The sequence below is a fragment of the Balaenoptera ricei genome, chromosome 17, assembly GCF_028023285.1.
Source record: "Balaenoptera ricei isolate mBalRic1 chromosome 17, mBalRic1.hap2, whole genome shotgun sequence".
Lineage (NCBI taxonomy): Eukaryota > Metazoa > Chordata > Mammalia > Artiodactyla > Balaenopteridae > Balaenoptera > Balaenoptera ricei.
In genome coordinates this window covers 8,229,473-8,245,924 of record NC_082655.1, presented here as the reverse complement: position 1 = coordinate 8,245,924, position 16,452 = coordinate 8,229,473, and the positions used below count along the sequence as shown (strand labels likewise).

The following is a 16,452-nucleotide window of genomic DNA, read 5'->3' as shown; positions in this document are numbered from 1 at the left end:
CAGCCTCCAGCTCCTGAAGGCTTCTTCCTGATTCCCCCACGCCTGCCCTCCCTCCCATGTGGGTCTGGAGGAGCAGCGGTGGGCAAGAGGATGGGAAAACAAGGGTGCCTTGGGGCGGGCGGCCGGGTCCCAGGCCTGGCTCTGTATGGATGGCTGAGTGACCTCAGTCAAGTCCTTCCCCTCGTCCCGGAGACAAAGTAGGAGAAGAGGGAGCAGACACGAGGGGTCTGCTCCAAACCAGGGCTCCGAGTAGGTCTGGGGAAGAGCGTGTCTAGGGCCAGTCCCTCTGACACCTGGCATCAATCACCTTCTGCGGGCTCCCTGCCAGCCAAGTATCCTGCAGGGCATTTCCCACCAGGCTCGTCATACTTTAAAGGCAGGGGCTCTGTGTTTGGGGTCCTAAATCCGGATCTGTCAGAGACTGTCCTGGCTGTCTGGGGGCCTTTAGGCAGAGCTACGGTGCCTCCTGGAATTCCCAGGGTGGTTTTTATTTCAATATTCTCTATCTCCGTTTGGAGGGACAGGAGCGCTTGTCAGATGTGGTGTCCTGATTCTTTATTCAAAACATGTGGTCTGTGTGTTGTCAAGGAACCCAGAAGCTCTAAAGCCCTGCTCCTTTCTGTTGATTTCTATTCGTGAGGAACCTTCTCCCCTTCCTTCCTCCCCTGCAAAATCCCTTCCAAGAGGCTAAACTCCAGCAAAGAAGGACTGCACATAAGGGCTGGGGTGGGGACGTGAGAGGACAATTTGATGAAATGGTAAGAGCCACATGGGAAAACATTCAGCCTTCGTAAGTGCTGAAAGAATGCAGATTCATTTTTCCTTGCCCGTTAAACCAGCAAAAATAAATAAAAATGTTAAAACCTAATGTTTGCGGTGCTATAGAGAAACCTGGTGAGGTGACTATTATTACCTCAATCTGAGAATCTGAGATGAACAGGCTTCCTCAAAATCACTCTTGATAAAACATAGAAAGTCAGGAGCAAAACCCAGGGACCCTGAGTGCCTATCACCTATCACCCTGCCTTGTGATTGTCTGTTTTCCCTTCTCTCCCAACCATCCCTGCAAGCTAAAAAGGGAAGGCTGTTTTTTTCCATCTCAATATATTGGCATCTAATAGATGCTCAATAAGTCTTGAATGAATGGATATTTCTCACTCCCCTTCAATCCACTTTGCGTTCAACAACTAGATCAGATCATGGACCTCCCCTAATCAAAATTCTACAGTGGTTTCCTGTTGCACTTAGAACAAACCCCAGACTCCTCGCTGTGTGTCTTGCCCACTCCCAGACCTCCCAGGCTCACGGCCACACAGAGCTCCTCCTCCTCCAAGACACCAAGCTGATGCTGCCCCAGGGCTCTTGCACTCACTGTCGCTGTGACCGGCAGCACTTTCCCCAGATCCTCCCACAGCCGGTGCCCTCTCTGCCTTCGGGTCTCAGCTCAATTCCTGGCTCCTCAGAGACCTTCCCAATGACCCCATTTACAGAGGCCCCTGCCCCAAGTTTCTCCCTATCCCAAACCCCTTTGCTCCTCCTCCGAGCACATCTATCTGAGCCTATCTTGTTTATTTGTTTCTTATCTGTCTCTCTCTGCCAGAATATAATTCCGTGAGAATAAGGATCTGGTTTTTTCTTTGCTTCTCAATACCCAGAGTGGGTTAAATAGTGGCCTCTAAACAGATATGTCCAAGTCCTAATCCCTGGAACCTGTGAATGAGACTTTATTTGGAAAAGGGGTCTTTGCAGATGTAATTAAGGAATTCAAGATGAGGCACCTGGAGAAACCGACCCCGCTGACACCTTGAGCTCAGGCTTCTGCCTCTGGAATCGCGAGAGAATGCGTTTCCGTTGCCATAAGCCACCAAGAGTGCGGTCACCTGTTACGGCGGACACAGGGAACTGCTACAAGAACCCTCTGCTCTGATTTATAATATACACAGTAGATCCTCAATAACAGAGGCTGAATGCATGAACGAACGAACGTACGGATGACCAGTATTCTGAATCCTGCCAAGTGCCTGGCAGGGCCCCTGGTGCACACTTGGGCCTGAGCCTTTGGCAGCCGGGGGCCGCCCACATCTCACCCCCAGACCCACACTCAGCCCCGGCTCTCACCAGCCACCAGTTGTAGGTGTCTTCCTCCAGGAGCGCGTTCTTGGCCGTCAGCAGCGGCTGCAGGGACCGGTTGAACCTCTCATCGAACCAGGCGGACACCTCGCGCTGTCCGATGCAGCGGGCACAGGTGCAGGGCCTGTGGGGGTAATTCACGAGCCTCCTGAAGTTCTCCGAGAGCTCGAGGACCATCTGCTTGGGGAACCACGTGGTGGCCACCATGGTGTGGGAGTAGTTCAGGAAGAAGGAGGTGAGGAAGATGAAGAGGATGAGGAATGTGAGCGCTTTGAGAGTCCTTTTCCTCATGGTCGCCATGTCTGCTTGCCTGATGGGGGGCCTCCCAGGGATGGGCTGGAGGAAATCACGCCTAATTGAGGAGGAACTTCCAAGAAAGATCCCAGAGACAGAGGATCGACTGCAAGGCAAGGCGGGGACCCCCAGGGAGCCTCAAAGCCTCCTATGGCCACTGCTGCTGGGCAACGGCCACCTGGCTGTGCCCGACATCACCTGTGATACTCAAAGGCTAAGTGGACCACTTGTGGCGGGGTGCCTCTGCTGGCATATAATTTGTCTTTTCAGGAAATAAAGCGGCCTGCTTCGTCAGCAATCCTTAAACAGCCGATAATGTCTCCTGATGAAGCTTTAATCGAAGCTTGATAACAGTGATTTCCTTTCCCATCCAAGGGGGTTGAGGGGTAATTAATCCTTGTTGACAGTCCAGGGTCCCTCGGAGGTGAGGGCCTCGAAGGAAGGGTCGTGGTACAGGACAGGGGCAAGCTGTCTTTGTCACCGCCCTCCAGAGAAGATGGTGTGTGACAATCCTTAATTAGAACGTGGTCTTGCCCATGCTGTCACCAGAGATGGGGCGATGAAGCAGCCGGCTTGACAAAGGCACTGAGGGTTGTCTGTCATCTGCACAGAAAAGGAGGAAGAAAACAGGATGAACTTCTATTACTTTTTTATAAAAACCATTTCCCTCTCTCCCCTTCCTCCCATCATCTTCCGTTCTGTTGTCAAGCCAATGTGGCAGGTGGCTACGGACAATTTTTTACCCTTTTGAGCCTCAGCGTGTGCATGTGTACAGTGGGGTGGGATGTTAACGCCTATTCTTCAAGGTTGCTAAGAGACACGGAAGGTGGCCCACCCATCTTTCCTGCATCCAGAACCTAGTACGTTTAAGAATCAGACCTAAGTTTGTGAAATGAGTTAATAATGCACGTACAGTGCCAGGTACATAGAGATTGCCAAGTACATGCTATTTTCTCTCTCCTTCACTCTCTCTCTCTCAGATCCTAAAGTTGAACCACAACCAAAATGGTATGCTTAGGGGGTGGCCCTGGCTTCCACCTGGCCCAGGTTCAAGTACTGGTTTACCAGTTGTATGGCTTTGGGAAAGTTATTCAACCTTCGTGGCCCTCAGTTTTCCCTTCTGTAAAGTGGGATAATAATAGCTCCACTTACAGAATGGTTATGAAGATAAGACAAAACGCTATATGCTGGGACTTCCCTGGCGGCGCAGTGGATGAGAATCTGCCTGCCAGTGCAGGGGACACAGGTTCGAGCCCTGGTCCAGGAAGATCCCACATGCCGCAGAGCAACTAAGCCCGTGCGCCACAACTACTGAGCCTGCGCTCTAGAGCCCACATGCCACAACTACTGAGCCCACGTGCTACAACTACTGAAGCTCGCACGCCTAGAGCCCGTGCTCCACAGCAAGAGAAGCCACCGCAATGAGAATCACGTGCACCACAACGAAGAGTAGCCCCTGCTCGCCGCAACTAGAGAAAGCCCGCGTGCAGCAACGAAGACCCAACACAGCCGAAAATTAATTAATTAATTAATTAATTTTTTAAAATGCTATATGCTGAGTTTCTGGTATTCATTAAGTAACTGCTAAACTTTCATTTTCCATTTTCAATGTACGAATGAATATTCTTGGATGAGCCACTAAGAGGCAAACAGGATGGTGCATTCATACATATCTATTTCCTCAGATGATTGACAAAGTATACCGTCAGCTAGATAGGGGTTTCCCAGGTTGTCCTAAGAAGAAACGGAGATTCAAAGAGATTAAATGACTTTCCCAAGGTCATGGGGAAAGTAAAAAGCAGGATCTGAATCCAGATCCACAACCCTCTGACTCCATGCGCCTGGAGGGGCCAGGGTACCAGAAACAGGAGCAGGAGCTCTGCCCTGGACGGGACACCCTGTCTGTTAACTGGGCTCCAGATGACCATAGTTGGAGGGATACAGAGAAAGCTAGGAGTTCTTTCATCAAAGAAAGCCAACCAGGACTCCTCCAACGCTTGTAACGCACGTTCCCACACCTCACTGACTTTCCGGGCTTCTGCAGAGTGCAGCTGTGGTCACACCTCTGCACTTGAACATGATTCCCTTTGGTACTTGCCTGGAATGTGCTCTTATCTCTGTTTGTCTGATCAATTCCTTCCCCATCCTCAACGTGTAGACTATCAACAAGCAGGATATACTTTTTCCAGGAAAGTGACAGTGGAAGGGAGATTGATTACCTTTTTGGTAGAAAGAGGGGCAGCTCAAAAATCAGATTAAATCCACAGTGCCTTCCTGGAGACAGCCAGGGCTCAAGAGGTGCTGCTTCCACTGCTTCCTCAACACCTCAGCCCGGGTGGCAACGTCTCTCCACTTGCCTACCGCTCCACTTTCTACTTGTTGTGACAACGTGACTCGTATGTAGAACCTAACGGTGTCCAGAGCTGTCCCTTCCAGCTGTCCCCTGCTTCTCCATCAAGCACCAGCTCTGTCATCTGAGTTAGATTAACCTGCTTATCCTCAAGGGCGGGCTCTGATTTAACTTGGCAGGCAGAGGGTTCCCACCCCTCCTACCGCAGTAATTGGTCCAGGGATGGATATGTAGCCTAATTCATCTGGAGTGAAACTCCTGACTTTTTGCACTGGTGGGGAAAGAAACGTTCTTTTGCTCTGGACAGTTTGCTGTTTGGATGTGAGGTCAGGGTCATACTGGACATTTTGCTAGCTCACTGGAAGAGGCGAACAGTGTTGAATCCCCAGTCAATCCAGCCCTGCAGCCCACCCTGTGACTTTTCAGGGGCATGAGAGAATAAACCCCCTTTACTGTGCAAAGCAGATTGTAACTTGAAGCAACATGACTGGCCCACAGGTCACAGTTGCTCCTGCCTCTGGGCACCTACCCGGACTGTCCCCACCGTCCGGAAAATCCACCCCACCCCACCTGGCTCTGATTCATTCTTCGGGGCTCAGCTGGCGCTGATCCTGGAGGGACGCCTGCCCACTGCTGGCCTGAGTAGGGGCCTCTCCTGGCATCCACAGCATCCTGGCTCCGCTCTGCCTGTGCTGCGTACTTAATCTGTCTCCTCCCTGAGCTGGGCGCTCCAGGAGGCTAGAAACTCAGTCCCACTCATTGTCGTGGCCCTGAAACCGGGAACACACGTGGCACGAAGGAATACAGAGGTGAATGAAGGGAAAGAGCCACCAATTCAGAGTGGAGATCTGAGCAAGAAAGCACAGACTAAGAGTCGGAAGATTCTGATTCTCATCAGGTTGCACGACCCATTTGCTGTGTGACTGTGAAAAAGTTACCTACCCTCTCTGAACCATCCCTTCAACAGGAACATGGGGCTGACAACACAGATTCTGCCCACTTCTCGAGGCTACTAAGCAAGCAAGATCTGTCCATTCACATGATTCACTCGCTGCATATTTGCTGGGGGCCTGAGCTGTGCCAGGCTCTGGGCTGGGTGGTGGGGGACCCGTCATGAAAGACTCTAAGGTGGGAGCTTCCCAGGCATCTGCAAGGCCCCAGTGCCTTTGGGAGAAAGGAGGCTGGTGTCCTTGGATCGGAGAGGAGCATGTATGTGGGTGGGTTTGAGGGTGTGTGGGACTCAGAAGCCATGATCAAGACTAAGTTTCTCTGAGGGACACGGAGACCCACTGGAGGGTCTAAGCAGAGGACTCACGTGGTCTCATTACATTTGTCTTTGTCATGAGCAGGGCCCATGATGCTCTTATTGACACTGTATCCTGATGCCAAGGGCAGAGACAAGTTCACTGAAATAGATGATTACTGAACCATGTTGATCGAATAAAATTCTGAAGGAGAGGTTAGGTTCCCTACAACGTCCCAGCTCCACGAGAGGTATTAGTGCTCTACACTGACGCTGGCGGAGGCCGGGGGAAGGTGTGGTGAGAGTTGGGACAGAGGGCAAGGCTGAGCTGCCAAGGTACAGACCGTGAACCCCTCCTCCCATCCAGCCGGGACGTCCTGGTAGCTGCATCTCTGAGGCCAGGGTGCTTGTTCTGAACCCACCGACCAGCAGACACTTCCAGGCTGGTATCAATTAGCACTTTTGAAAGCCCTGGAAAAAAACTGCAGTGGAAAAGCAAGAACAGCCCTCCACCTTCCCCCCAGCCCCAGGGAAGAAAGGAGGAATGCGTGACTTTCTGTACGCTGTGATGTGCCTGCTAAACACGGGGAGCGCCAGCCCTGGCTCCCGGAGATGGAACTGAGGCCAGTACACCACAGGCCACAGATCTCCACGTGCCAAGAGTGCGGCCAGGGACGGAGGCTGGCCAAGCCTCCCAAAACATCGAGGACGCGGAGAGGGAGCGGGGAGGAGGACACAGCTGCCCGTCCTGTCTGCAGGGAGACAGTCATCTCACGGCCACAGACGGGAGTTCTGGGAGAGGCACAGAGGACGTGGATGTGACGGTCTAACGGGGTCCCTGAAAAAAGCTGACACGAGTTGGTGCCCTTTCAAGATCTCAGAAAGTAAGGATCCCCCGAAGGAGGGTCCCTAATGAAGATACCCGCCCCCCTACCCCGTCAATAAGGAGAGGGCAGCAATTACCAGCCACTGAGAGAAGAGTTGTTTCCAATACTTGGAAAACCAAATGAACGGACAGTATGGGTTTGTGAATATTTATTTAATGCCTGCTGAACTGCACAGTAGTTCTCACAAGGCTGGGATGCCCTCCTAGCTCTCTGCATAGTCTCCTGCCCTATGACTGTTGGTGAAATGACGGAGTGAACGCTAGGTTGTCGGTAATATCAGCACTTCTAATAAAGAGCTGCCGTGACCGTCCTCCATGGGATCCTCACGTCATCTGGGTGAAATGAGCCATCATGCTTATTTCCCTGAAAGGAGAAACTGAGGTTCAGAGAAGGCAAGTGACTTGTCCAAGGTCACACAGCGAGATGGTGGCAAAGCCAGCACTTTGCTCCAGGCTCCTGCCTCCTCCTGGGCTGTCCTCTGTAGACACAGCTAAGTGTTCTACTTCATCAGGACTTGCTCTCATTTTCATTTCCTTTCTTGTCATTTCTTTGGGTTTGTAACCTGTCATCTTTTCAGCTTCCTGAGATGGATACTACCTTGTCCATCCTCTCTTCTGCTGTGTCTAATCTGTTTAAATTATATACTATATTCATTTCAGGTGTATTTTTCAGTTCTCGAATTTCCATCTGAGTAATTTTTTTAAATAAGTTCTAGTTTTCAGGTGAAAATCTGCACCTTGTCATCTGTCTTCCTCCAATGATCCATCACAGTTATTTAAAGACCGTCTAACCCTCATGACATTTGGAGGAGATGTGGGTCTAGTTCTGTTGTCTATTTTCTCTCTTTATGTCTCTTTGGTCATTTGGCTCTGTCTCCTGGTATGCCTGGCAATGGTGGATGCTGCATGTGCTGGAAGTGTAGCAGTTAAGGACAAGGCTGTCCTTATTCAGGGAGGAATTTGTTTTCTCCTGGAGCTAGGTAGAGCACGGGCACATTACCTTGTTCCAACTGGTGACCAGGCTGATTGGGGCCGCACTTTGTCTTCACGATGACTAGTTGCTTCTGGCTTGCCCTTACTTACAGGGCATAGCCCTTCGTAAAGGAAAGCTAGGATGTCTACCAAGAGACCTCTTCCTTGCTCGTTCTCACTTCCAATTTCTGTCTCCCATACACTGTGAGATTGTCAAAAGCTCAGTCTAGCTTTTCAACCTCTCAGCTGCTGTTTCCAGCTTGTTTCCTTAGGCTCTGGTCCCACGCAACTTAAATTCCGGCAAATGCCTTGAAAGGAAAAAGAGGTGTGGAGTAATGGCTCTCTGCCTGTGGTTTCTGTTGCTCTAGGTTCTTGGCCCCTTAATTTTAGCTGACTTGGTAGTCCTGCACTACATTTTTATTTCATTCCTTTACTATTATTTTTTATTTCCAGCCTCGTGAGACTGCTCAACACTGAGTTGCTTCTCTCCGTCTGTCCTCTGGAGCTTCCCACGAGCCAGTGCATCCCTTGGGCAGGCAGGCGGCAGGAAGCATCAGGCTCACCCCCGACCATTTCTCTCCTTCCAGGGGTCTTCGTCCCTCAAGTCCTGGCTGCCTGGTTGCTCTCTAAAACCTTCGAAGAGCTGAATTTCTATCTTATCCAGCTCTTATAGTCCTTGGTGGGATAAGTGGTCTGACACAAGCTTCGGCCACAGCCAGAAGTGGAAGGCATGGAATCTTTTCTCTGCCGCTCTGTGTGCTTGGCGTGGCGTCCTGCCCATGATGAGGGCTTGGTGAACCTGGAGAAGGCGGACGGGCAGAGAGTCCCCAGAGGTGCCAGGGCAAAGCTCCTCGCACCAGCTGAGTGAGCAGACGGTGGGAGGGAAGGAAACAAACCAACAAGCAGAGGGTTGCAGCTGCAGCCTCTCATCTGCCACCACGTCCCTGTCCCCGAAGAGGCCCAGCCCCATCTGCTTTCACTTTGCTTCCTCATACACCAGCTTTGGGACACACAGCGAGGGTGACCTGCCGGCTCAACCGTCCTGAGAATACGAGGAGCGGCTGTGGGGAATTAGCGTCTGTGAACCTGTTGATCACTGAAAAATGGATCCCACCACGTCCTGGCCTTTGGGGTCCTGGCTGGCTTTACGTGGAGGCACAGGGGGGCGTGAAATCAGAACTGACTGGTGAAGGGCCCCCAAACCTTCCATCAGAGAAGAACAACTCTGGGGGAGTGGCCAAGATGGTGGAGTAGGAAGACCTTATGTTCACCTCCTCCCGTGGGCTGCATAAAATTACAACTATTTACAGAATAACTGTTGATGAGAAAGACCAGAATCTAGCAGAAAAGATCTTCTACAACTAAAGACATAAAGAAGGAACCACAATGAGATGGGTAGGTGGGGCAGACTTATGTTATATTCAGGACCTCAGGTGGGCAACCCACAAACGGGAGGGTTATTACAGCTGCAAAGATCCTCCCCAAGGAGCGAGGGGTCTGAGCCCACACTGGCCTCCCCAGCCTGGGGATCCTGAACCAGGAAGACAAGCCCTCAAAATGTCTGGCTTTGAAGGCCAGCAGGGCTTGCTTTGGGGAGAGCCAGAGGACTGTGGAAAATAGAGCCTCCGCTCTCGAAGGGCACATACAAAACCTCATACACTCCGGGACCCAGGGCAGAAGCAGTAACTTGAAAGGAGCCTGAGTCAGACCCTAATGCTGAGCTTGGAGAGGCTCCCGGAGAGGCAGGAGGCAACTGGAGCTCACCCTAGGGACACAGACACTAGAGACAGCCTTTTTGGGAAGCTCGTTCTACCACGAGGACGCTGGTGCTGGCAGCGCCATTTTGGAATCCTCTCTATAGCTTATTAGCACCAGGACCCAGCCCTGCTCAACAGTCTTTGGGCACCAGTACTGGGATGCCTCCGGCCAAACAACTAACGGGGCAAGGTCACAGCCCCACCCACCAGCAGGCCAACACACTAACTCTGAGACCCCCAGGGCCCTGCAGCCAGAGACCCTGGAACTCAGCTCTGCCCATCAGCAGACTGACACTAGCCCCAGGAGGCCTTGGGCCCCAGCCCAGCCCACCAGCAGGCCAACACCAGACCCAGGAACCTTCCTCCCACCCACCACCGGGCCCCAGCCCTGCCCACCAGTAGGCAGGCCAACACCAGCTCCAAGACACTTTAGACACCTCAGCTAGCTGCCCTGGGATCCAGCCCCACTTACCAGCTGGCTGACACCAGCTTTGGGACACCCTGGACCCTGCAGCTAGCCATGTCAGGATCTGACCCTGGCCACAGTAGGATAACACTAGATCCAGGAACCTCGGACCTGTAACCACTCACCCTGGAACCCAGCTCCATCTACCAGTGGGCCAGCACTAGCCCTGGGGTCCCCTAGGGACCCACGGCTAGGTGCCTCATTACCCAACCACCCCCACCAGCGGCTGGCACACTCCATACAAAGCAGGGCCTGGCAATCCCCAGACTGGGGGCCGGCCACCCCTACCAGGCCACCCACAGTAGTCAGCCTGCCACAGTAGAAAGACCCACACGGCCCACATAGGGGGCACTCCTAGAACATACAGCTCTGGTGATGAGAGGGGAGTGTGCTGCTGGGACCCATAGGATGTCTCCTACAAATGGCCACTTTTCCAAGGTCAGGAAGAACAACCAACCTACCAAATAGATAGAAATAAAATTAGCACATTAGGCAAAATGAGGCAGCAGAGGAATATATTCCAAACAAAGGAACAAGACAAAACCCCAGAAGAAGAACTAAGTGAAGCAGAGATGAACAATCTACCTGATAAAAAGTTCTGGGTAATGATCATAAAGATGGTCAAAGAACTTGAGAGAAGATTGGATGTACAAAGCGAGCCTTTAGAAGTTTTTAACAAAGAGAAAGAAAATATAAAGAAGAACCAAACAGAGATGAAGATACAATAACTGATTAAAAAAAAAAACACTAGAAGGAATCAACTGTAGATTAGATTATACAGAGGAAAGGATCAGCACGCTGGAAGACGGAGTTGTGGAAATCACTGAAGCCGAACAGGAATAATAACAAATATATATGCTGCCTACAAGAGACTCACTTCAGATCTAAAGGCACACACACTGAAAGTGAGGGGATGAAAGAAGGTATTCCATGCAAGTGGAAATGAAAAGAAAGCCAGGTTCGCAATACTTATATCAGACAAACTAATCTTTAAAATAAAGAATGTAATGAGACAAAGAAGGACATTACATAATGATCAATCAATCAATCCAAGAAGAAGATATATCAATTGTAAATATATATGCGCCAAAATAGGCATACCTAAATACACAAAACAAATATTAACAAAAATAAAGGAAGAAATTGTAATAGTAATAGAAATCTAATCAATAAAATCAGAAATGAAAAAGAAGTTACAACCAACACAACAAAAATACAAGGGATCGTAAGAGATTACTATGTATAATTATACACCAATAAAACAGACAACCTAGAAGAATTGGATAAATTCTTAGAAATGTTCCATCTCCCAAGACTAAATCAGGAATAAATATAAAATATGAAGAGACCAATTACCAGTAATGAAGTTGAATCAGTAATAAAACAAACAAACAAACAAAAACCTCCCAACAATCAAAAGTCCAGGATCAGATTGCTTCACAGATAAACTCTACCAAACATTTTGAAAAGAGTTAACACCCTTCCTTCTCAAACTATACCAAAATATTGCACAGGAAGGAACACTTCTGAGCTCATTCTATGAGGCCAGCACGATACCAAAACCAGACAAAGATATCACACACAAAGATATTACAGGCCAAATATCACTGATGAACATAGATGTAAAAATCCTCGGGACTTCCCTGGTGGCCCAGTGGTTAAGAATCCACCTCCAATGCAGGGGACACGGGTTCAAGCCCTGGTCTGGGGAGATCCCACATGCCGCGGAGCAACTAAGCCCGTGCGCCACAACTACTGAGCCTGCGCTCTAGAGCCCGTGAGCCACAACTACTGAAGCCCGTGCGCCACAACTACTGAAGCCCATGCACCTAGAGCCCAAGCTCCACAGCAAGAGCAGCCACCGCAATGAGAAGCCCACGCACCGCAATGAAGAATAGCCCCCGCTCACTGCAACTAGAGAAAGCCCACACACAGCAACAAAGACCCAACACAGCCGAAAATAAATAAATAAACAAATTTTAAAAATCCTCAACAAAATATTAGTAAACAATTCAACAATACATTAAAAACATATACCATGATCAAGTGAGATTTCTCCCAAAAATGGAAGGATAGTTCAATATCCACAAATCAATCAATATAATACATGACATTAGCAAATTGAAGAATACAAATCACATGATCATCTCAATAGATGCAGAAAAAGCTTTTGACAAAATTGAACATCCATTTATGATAAAAACTCTCAACAAAGTGGGTATAGAGAGAACATATCTCAATATAATAAACACCATATATGACAAGCCCACAGCTAACACCATACTCAATGGTGAAAAGATAAAAGCATTTCCTCTAAGATCAGGAAAAATACAAGGATGCCCACTATCACCACTTTTATTCAACATAGTACTGGAAGTCTTAGCCACAGCACTCAGACAAGAAAAAGATAAAAAATAATAAAAGGAATAAAAATTCCTTTATTAGGAAGGAAGAAGTAAAACTGTCACTGTTTGCAGAGGACATGATACTATACATAGAAAATTCTAAAGACACCTCCAAAAACCTAAATCAATTCATCAATGAATTCAGTAAAGTTGCAGGATACAAAATTAATGTACAGAAATCTGTTCCATTTCTATACACTAACAGCAAACTATCAGAAATAGAAATTAAGAAAACAATCTCACTTACAATTACTTCAAAAAGAATAAAATACCTACGTATAAATCTAACTAAGGAGGTAAAAGACCCATACTTGAAATTATCAACGAAACAAAAAGACTGCCTACTGAATGAGAGAAGATATTTACAAATGATACAGCTGATAAGGGATTAATATCCAAAACACACAAAGAACTCATACAACTCAACATCAAAAACATATAACCCAATTAAAAAATGGGCAGAAACCTGAATATACGTTCTTCCAACAAAGACATACAGATGGCTGACAGGCACATGAAAAAATGCCTAACATCACTAGTCATCAGGGAAATGCAAATCAAAACCACAATGTTATCACCTCATGCTTGTCAGAGAAGCTATTATCAAAAAAGTATCACAGGGCTTCCTTGGTGGCACAGTGGTTGGGAATCCGCCTGCCAATGCAGGGGACACGGGTTCGAGCCCTGGTCCGGGAGGATCCCACATGCCACGGAGCAACTAAGCCCGTGTGCCACAACTACTGAGCCTGCGCTCTAGAGCCCGTGCGCCACAACTACTGAGCCCACACGCCGCAACTATTGAAGCCTGCGCGCCTAGAGCCCGTGCTCCGCAACAAGAGAAGCCACTGCAGTAAGAAGCCCGCGCACCACAACGAAGAGTAGCCTCCGCTCACCGCAACTAGAGAAAGCCCACGCAGCAACGAAAACCAATGCATCCAAAAATAAATAACTAAAATAAATAAATTTTTTTAAAAAAGTATCACAAATAACAAGTGTTGGTGAGGATGTGGAGAAAAGGGAACCATTGTGCATTGTCAGTGAGAATGTAAACTGGTGCAATCACTATCGAAAATAATATGGAGATTCCTAAAAAAACTTAAAATAGAACTACCGTACCATCCAGCAATTCCACTTCTGGGTATTTATCCAAAGAAAACAAAAACATTAATTATAAAATATATACGCACCCCTATGTTCACTGCAGCATTATTTACAACAGCCAAGATACGGAAGCAATCTGAGTGCCCATCAATAGATGAGTGGATAAAGAAGATGTGTGTAAATAACTCTGCCATAAAGCAGCTTTGCAATAGCATGGATGGACATAGAGGGTATCATGCTTAGTGAAGTTAGAGAAAGACAAATACTGTATGGTATCGATTACATGTGGAATCTAAAAAACAACAAATGAACAAACATAAAACAGAAATAGTCACAGACACAGAGAGCAAACAGGTGGTTGCCAGAGGGTAGGGGAGTGAGGGAAGAAAGAAATAGGGAAAGCAGATTAAGAGGTACAAACTTCCAGTTGCAAAATAAATGAGTCAGGGGAAAGAAAATATACAGTGTGGGGAATACAGTCAATAACTTTGTAATATCTTTGTACGGTGACATATCATAACTAGAATTATTATGGTGATCCCTTTGAAATGTATAGAAATATGGAATCTCTATGTTGTGTAATAGGAACTAACATACTGTTGTAGGTCAATTATAGTTCAAAGACAAACAAACAAACCAACTCACAGAAAAAGAGATCAGATTTGTGGTTACCAGTTCCCACTCCTCCCACCCTCTCTGGTAAGAGGAGTGGGAACAGGATGAAGGCAGTCAAAAGGTACAAACTTCCAGTTATAAGATAAAGAAGTGCTAGGGATGTGATGTACCACACGATAAAGATAATGAACACTGTTGTGTGTTACATAGGAAAGTTGTGAAGAGAGCAAACCCTAAGCGTTTTCACCACAAGAAACTTTTTTTCTACTTCTTTTATTTTGTATCTATATGAGATGTTGGATGTTCACTAAACCTACTGTGGTCATCATTTCATGATGTATGTTAAGTCTAATCATTACGCTGTACACCTTAAACAGTGCTGTATGTCAATTATATCTCAATAAAACTGGAAGAAAAAAACTCCAAAGAGCTCCAAATGACCAATAAAACATAAATTAAAAAAAGAAGAACAATCTTTCCTGCACTGTTCTGCAGCCCCTGGTCACTGGACACTAGGAATCCATCTATTCTGGTTCTGTGCCAGTGGATCATGGCCAATGGTTGTTGGAATAAAAGATGGCCCAGACATACCTGGGTTCAAATCCCAACTCTTCCCATTCCCAGTTTTGTCCTCATGGGCAAGGCACTGCGTCTCTCTAATACTCGGTTTCTGAATCCACAAAGTGGGACTAATAATGCCCAAATGGAGGGTTGCTGTAGGATAAAAATTATTTGCACAAAAGTGACCAGCTTGGTTTCGGGACACAGAGAGGGTACATTATAAATGTCAGTCCTCTTCCCTCCCTAAGTTTCAGGCTCCTCATTTGTAAAAAGCCCAACAGAGTCCCTGGCTTGCCCTACTGACAGGGTTATATAAAAGACCAAACAAAATCAGGCATGAAAGAACAAACCAGGGGAATTATGAAAATTATGATTCCGACTCGCTTCATTAGTTGCTTCCGTTCCTCAAGGGATGGGACAACCAGCGCTTCATTGCTCTCTGCTCTACCTCTGAGAACCTGCAGGGAAGGGGGTCGCAAAGTAGTCAATGGGCTAGAGGCATAAGGGTTTTCTGTAATTCACATGGCCCAGATTCTCTCTTCAAAGGGTTAATTCTCAGTGCGTCAACCCGTGTGCCTGTGAGGGCTTTTGGGGCATCCTGATTCCTTCTGCTTGCAGGGTCCCCCTGCTGGTTAGTGTCTATGGGACTGGGGATTCTTTCTTCCCTCTGTGCTCTCGGCCCTGTGCCGCAGGGGCTGGATGTCTAGAAACTACATTTCCCAGCTTCCGCTGACTGGAGGGCTCTGGATGCAGTTGAGAATCGGCCAATAAGAGAAGGAAAACCACTGCGGGTTGTCCTCCCTCCCACAGGGGCGGAGGCAGCTGTGTGGCCTGAGCATTGGACCCAGGCCCTCTGCCTCCCTCTACCCGCTAGTCTGCAGGGCAGCCTCAGATTCTGTGCTGGCTTCCTGGCCTCTGGGCCCCAGCCTGCAGCATCAGGACCAATATGCACCCCCATCACCTTTCCAACAACTTTGTAAGCACCAGATCCCCTGAACCAAATCCTTTTGCATGAAGCCTCTGCCTCAGTGAAGCGTCATCCATCACGTGGGGATAAGGTGGTGTCCACCTCACAGGGCTGGGCCGAGAAAAGACTCGAGTCAGTGCAGGTAAAGCTCATAGGCCTGTGCCTGGCACACAGCGAGTGCTCCCTGAATATTAGGTTTGATTACTGGCATTCCTCCTGTGGTTTCCTGCAGGGAATGTCAACTAACACTCCCACCTGCCCCCTCTCATTTCTGCCCCACTTCACTTAACAGATGTGGAGGCTGAGCTCAGAAAGGGGAAGTGACTCATCCAGTGACACACAGCAAAGTCCAGAGCTCAGAGGGGAACCAGGCTCCCAACTCCAAGACGGGCTTGGCCCCTTATAAGGAACCGGCTGTTTTCACGCAGCTGCCCTAGCGTGGCTGTTTCTACACCTCCCAGGGCAGGAGCTCAGAGGGCGTCATGGGCCCAGATGGAGCCATCAGGGGTTGAGGTGGAGATGTCAGAGGTCAGGAGTTGGTCTGGCTGCTGCAGCCAGGGGTGGGACCCTGCAGGAAAATCCTAAAAGCACGGAGCCCTTTGCGGTGTAACCCAGGGGCATTACAGGAGCTGCCTGAGCTTCAAGTGCCTATTGTATAAAATGGGGTTAAAAACCATCCCTGCCTCTGAGGGGGCCGCACGGGGT

General features: G+C 48.5%; 1 protein-coding gene across 4 annotated transcripts in view; it reads right to left on the bottom strand.

The window, feature by feature from the left end:
• Positions 1-16,452, bottom strand: part of ST3GAL1 (ST3 beta-galactoside alpha-2,3-sialyltransferase 1) — an 85,807-nt gene that overhangs the window by 14,135 nt on the left and 55,220 nt on the right. For all 4 annotated transcript variants that reach the window (XM_059901427.1, XM_059901426.1, XM_059901430.1 and 1 more), the window contains one exon: positions 2,119-3,027. In XM_059901427.1, the coding sequence (XP_059757410.1) occupies positions 2,119-2,430 (312 nt within the window). In that variant the 5' untranslated portion in view covers positions 2,431-3,027. The remainder of the gene's footprint in view (positions 1-2,118; positions 3,028-16,452) is intronic.